At 47.0% G+C, this 5750-nt stretch overlaps 1 protein-coding gene across 1 annotated transcript; it reads left to right on the top strand.

Annotated features, from left to right (window-relative positions):
- Window positions 1-1324: 1324 nt before the first annotated feature.
- LOC9654480 (cationic peroxidase 2) lies at window positions 1325-2514 on the top strand. The gene is made up of 4 exons (XM_024688243.1): window positions 1325-1552; window positions 1607-1804; window positions 1863-2025; window positions 2105-2514. Exons 1-4 carry the CDS (start codon window positions 1325-1327, stop codon window positions 2512-2514), a joined length of 999 nt encoding a protein of 332 aa, XP_024544011.1.
- Window positions 2515-5750: the final 3236 nt, after the last annotated feature.

Below are 5750 nucleotides of genomic sequence, written 5' to 3'. Positions count from 1 at the left end.
CTTGCAAACGCACTTGGCAGCCAAGAGCGAGTAGGGCAGCTTGAGCAGTATCTCCTTCACAACCTCTTGTGGCAATGCCATCGTTGTCTTCCTCCTCCAACCTTTGTAAAATATATATGAGAACTTCCCTTTTTTCGACAAAAAGGTACTTACTCTTCAAGCCATTTAGAGTTGCATCTCTGCCACCTTTTCAAAACCGAGGGAACCGCAACCGCAATGTTAGTATACATTATACAAGCTCTGCGCGATATCAAACGTTTTACCTTATACGACATAAGTCATCCCAATCCTCAGCAACTGGCCGGGCGGAATGTTGAGCGTCTCGGCTTGCAGTTCCTCCGGAGGAACGCGTAGAAGTAATTGATGACAAGCTTCTTAAGGAAAAACGAGTCCTTTCGAGCTCTCACGTCACCGTGGCCGAGCAAGTAGACGATCCCGGTCTCTTGGCACTTCCTCAGCAACGCCAGAGGATCGTCCTCGCTCACGGACGAGCCAGCCTCCTCGTCGTTGTCCGCCACCATCAAGTCCTCCTCCAACTCCCTGGACTCCTCCCTTCTCAGCAGAAGCGGCGTGCACAAGCTCTCGTTGTTGGCGGTGGCGGCGGTGTTCTCTGCTCGTTCCAAAGCCTCGTCCCGAGCAAATGTATGTATTGTCTTACGATGTTCTTCGTTTTCTTGTGTGTTGTTTCCAGGGAAGCATTCCACCGGATTGAAGATCCATCACGTTGCTTCTTTTTCGGACTCCGAGGAGGTACATACTTGGATCGTTTGAAGTGTTTTCTCGTCCACAATCTTTGCGCTGGTTCATTCCAGGAATCGATGAAGACAACAGCGGGGCCGAGCTCGTCGCTGTCCGTTGCTGCTCCTGTCATAGACAAAAAGAAGAAAAACAAGAAGAATAAGAAGGCCAAGAACATCATGAAGAAGAAGAAGAAAAAGCAAAAAACATAACAAACAGAACTAAGTCAGAGCTTGGAAATGCAACAGAAAACGCGGCCTACAGAAGTACGTCCTTTCGGAACCTTTCTTTTGTACGTTAGTTGGCTGGATTTTCCTATTTCTCGTACAGGCTTGGACTTCCTCAAATCTATGAGCGCAAGCTTCTCTGGATTTGGACCTTGTCAATCTTAAGCCTGGAAACAGTCATCACAGGCAGCAGACACGGTTTATGACGACTAAGTTACAAGTAACTTGGACTATAAGAGCCTTGTATCAGTGGCTCATTTCATCAAGGAACGGCACTCATCTTCGGATCATCGATCACTGCCAAGAGAATTCGAGGAGGAAGAAGAAGTGCCAAGTGATTGAAGAAGTTTACAACGAGGATGGAAACTTGGAGAGGGAGCGTTTTGGTTTTGCTGCTGCTGTCACTGAGCTTGGGTGTCTTGGCTCACGGTGAGAGTGGAGGACGCAAGCATGGCTACCACAGCTACTCGAGATCTTGTCCTCAGGCCGAGAGGATCATACTGGACACTCTAAGCAAGCACGCCGGTTGGGACAGGACGATACCAGCAGGAGTTCTTCGCTTGCACTTCCACGACTGTTTCGTAGACGTGAGTAGCTTCACAAGATTTAGATTCTGGTTTTCTAACTTTGCTGTTCTCCAGGGCTGTGATGGATCGATTCTTCTGGACTCAACTCCCACCGACGGAACTAAAGTGGAAAAATTGTCCCTTCCAAACTTCATGTCCGCCAGGGGCTTCGAGATGATTGAGGAAGCAAAGCAGAGGTTGGAAGCAGCTTGTCCTGGAGTTGTCTCCTGTGCTGACACTCTCGCCATAGCTGCCAGAGATTCGACCGTCATGGTAAGCTTAGCATCTTTTTAGAAACGCTGAATCAAGTTCTAAGACGTTGTCACTGCAGCTTGGAGGAAAGTATTACCAAGTCCCAACCGGACGCTACGACGGAAGAGTTTCCAGCCAGGAACGTGGCAACACTTTACCATCCCCGTTTAGCGATGCGTCGGCTCTCATTCAAAACTTCAAGGAGCGCGGCTTGTCAGTCCAGGACCTCGTCGTTCTCTCAGGTACGAATCGATTTCAACTTCCATCTCTTTCCATCCAGTTTGTAAGTAGGCATTAACGCTACTCCCTTGCAAACCACAGGTGGTCACACTCTTGGTACCGCCGGCTGCGCCACATTCAGCAATCGTTTGAACAACTTTACGAAAACTGGCAAGCCGGACCCGACCATCAATCCCAGATACCTCTCTCATCTCCGGAGGCAGTGCCCAGCACCGGGGTCGCCAAACCGTGTGGAGCTGGACAAAGGCTCGGAGTTTGTGTTCGACAACAGCTACTACAAGAACTTGGCCAGGAGAAACGGGGTCCTCACGTCGGATCAAGTTCTCAACGAGGACTCGAGAACAAGCCACTACGTCAAGAACTTTGCGCACAAGCAGCACAACTTTCTGTCGCAGTTTGCGGCCTCGATGGTGAAGATGGGATACATTGGGTGGAAGAACAAGCACAATGGGGAAATCAGAAGGGTGTGCTCCATGGTAAACACCCATTAAACACGGTGAAACCGTGACTGATTCTTTTTGGAAGTAATCGTGAACTGTGAATATGGAACGCGTACCTTTTTCTTTACTGCGTCACAAAATTAAATGCATAGTTTACCGTTCTTATATCACTTTAAGCCTGGCCACAAGACTAATGGTCATAAGACCTTCATGCAGCATTGCAGGAGTGCAGTGGTTGTTTTCTGTCAAAGTAAAGGTATAGATCAACCACAAAATTGTAAACTGTATCTTCACTACATAGTGCGAAAGTGCCAGAAGGAGAGCAAAGAATGAATAAGATCTTTTCAGAAGGAAATTGGAAACAATTGCTTCAAAAAGAATAAAGAAACATTAGCTATATATACTAGTTACATCCAGAATTTTCTCCTGAAATTTGCCATTGAATGTGGCCTTTAATCTCCATGATTTAAAGCACTTATTACACCTTGGATTTCAGCTCTAACACTCCTCCTAAAGCCAAGGGTGTGATTACTATTGCTATTTCCTTCTTAGTCAAGGCTTGGCCATGACTCTAATAGAATTTTTGTGTTCCACAAATAGAACCTTAGCCAAAAGTTTTGTAAAGATGTTAGAAAGTTGTTGTCGAGAAGAAACATGTTGAATTGTTAGCAAACCTGTGTGTACCAAATCCTTGACACAGTGATAATGCTTGGCAACATGTCGAGACTTCCAGTGTTGCCACTATTGGCCTAATCGATAACTCCCTTGTTATTAACATAGAGAGTAATTGGTGTGGAGGATTGCCCAAGAGCTCCAAGAAATTTTTGAAACCAAAGAATTTCCTTGGAAGTAGCTGAGGTAACAAGAGATACTCTGTTTCTGTGGAGGAAATAGCAACTTGAGCTTGCTTCTTGCTGGCCCAAAGAGCAAGGCTTGTTCCAAGTTGGAAGCAAAACCCTGTTGTGGATTTATGGCTATCTCATCATTTGACAAGCTGCTATCACTGTAAGCAACAAGAGCAAAACCACCATGTGAACCATACAATAGTCCAAAAGCAAGAGTTTGCTTCACATAACACATCACAAATTTAGCTATGTCCCAATGTTTCTTGCCAGGATTAGCAGAAAATTGGCTAAGAGCAATAACAACATAAGCCAAATCTAGACAGTTACACACCATAGTGTAGACTCCCAAACAAATTTCAAAATGGTACCTTTGCCATGGCTTGATGCTCTTCCTTGTTGGAAGAACACTCAACTTTTGTCAAAAACTTAATGTTATTAAGCTCCATGGGCAAATGAAAAAGATTGCAATCAATATATCCATAACTCTCAAGTACCTTTGTTAAATATTGCTGTTGAGAGATATGAAGGGACCTTATTTTCCTGTCATGGTGAATCTCAAGACCAAGAAAATATCAAGCTTCTCCAAGGTCCTCCATAGCAAAAGTTATTTCAAGCTTAGCCTTGAAAATCTGTAAATATTTGTAGTCGTTACCAATCAAGAGTGAGTTGTCAACATCAAGAGCAACAATAAGTAAAAACTTCCCTTATTGCTTGCTGTAGACATTGGATTCAGGAGTGATGGGAAAAAATCCTTCAGCTTTGAAGAAAGTATCAATTTTCTACCACCATGCTTTTGAGGCTTGCTTAAGGCTATAAAAGATTTCTTGAGTTTTTATATGAGATGTTACTTCCTAAATTGGGTGTAGCTATCTGACTGTTGAATGTAGACATCTTCCTGCAAGTCTTCATTCAGGAAAGCAGTCTTGATATCAATGTGATGAATCTCAAGATCAAAGTAAGTAGCAAAAGCAAGCAAAATTCAAACACTCGTCATTTTTACCACTGGAGAGTATTGTGAGACACAAATCCCTAGGCCCCAAAGTGGAGTTGGAAGGTGTAAGCCACAAATTTTTCCTTTCCAATTTGCTAGCTTACCTCGTCTATCCGTCCAACACCGCCTTGGCTTTTGCTAAGTTCCCTTGCCAAGGTTCTCGTCTATGGTATCAGCTCCTACTTGGTCTCAGCTACTCACTGCACGAGCAACGGAGTGTTAGCCATCCATCCACGGATTCCCAAATCACTCCCCAGGTTAGACTGGACTTAAGGTTCGGCTACACTCCCCACAAGCACAAGCAGCCAAGCACACCAAGCTTCCAGGTTCCTAACATCCTTTGGTACCACAAGACTTGATCATGGGACCCTCTAAATCCCAAGTCTTGAGTGCAACACTTGCTTCGGGACGCCGGGGCGAAACACCGTGGCCTAGCGGCCCGGTATGGGTACCTCTCGCCCCCCACTTCCATCCCGAAGGAAGGCCCAAGCCCCTAGGAAGGGCGAGGACCAATGAGCCGCATGGTACTCAAGTGGGGCACCACTCCACATGAGCCGGGAGCACCGCAATCGGTTTCCCTTTCGGGAGTGGGAGCTGCTCTTGAGCACTTCCTTGGATGGCCCCTCCGGCACCAACCAAGTCCATACTCACTCCCACCCAAGGCCCCTCGGTCCCAGTCCCAACCTCAAGTCAGTTTGGGAGCCCCACTGGAGAGTCCCTTCTAAACTGGTTCCTGGACCTCACTATCCCTACTATACTTTTGGAACCCCCTGCAGCCCCCCCCCCCTGGGAGACGCACGCTTTGGGCTTTCACCCTTTGACCCGTATTAGTATTTGGACTTAGTCTCTGGCTCGATCTCGGACCCGATTTCGGATCCGACTTCGGATTCGGGTTCGGACTCGATCTCGGACTCGATCTCAGACCCGATCTCGGACCCGACCTCGGACTCGACCTCGGACTCGGTCTCGGACCCGATTTCGGATCTCGGACTCCGTCTCGAACTCGGTCTCGAACTCGGACTCGAACTCGGTCCCCGAGTCGGTCTCGGACTCGATTCCGGACTCTATCTCGAACTCGGTCCTAGAGTCGGTCTTGGATTCGATCTTCGACTTGGTCCCATCCGATGAACTCTTTGTCATTTTGGTCATGCTTTCGGGGTTCCTTTAGCCTACGACACCTCGGCGAGTTGGTTCCTTACAGAAGGGTGCTATGTGGTAGTAGCCGAAGCGAAAGCTAAACAAGTGTAATACGTTTGGACCAAAAGCTCCGACTTGAAAGGTCGAGAGCGGGAGTGGAACTCCCAACGAAGGGCTCGAGGAACGAGTACAAAGCGAGCAATAAATGAGGCTCCAAAAAGGGACCCAAAAGGACCACCACATAACACGTGGATGAGTCCGAGATGGAGTCTGAGATGGTCGAGATGGAGTTCGAGATGGAGTTTGAGATGGAG

The sequence above is a fragment of the Selaginella moellendorffii genome, unplaced genomic scaffold (assembly GCF_000143415.4).
Source record: "Selaginella moellendorffii unplaced genomic scaffold, v1.0 SELMOscaffold_57, whole genome shotgun sequence".
NCBI classification, from domain to species: domain Eukaryota; kingdom Viridiplantae; phylum Streptophyta; class Lycopodiopsida; order Selaginellales; family Selaginellaceae; genus Selaginella; species Selaginella moellendorffii.
Note: the sequence above shows the minus strand (reverse complement) of the source record. Positions and strands in the feature narration are given on the sequence as shown.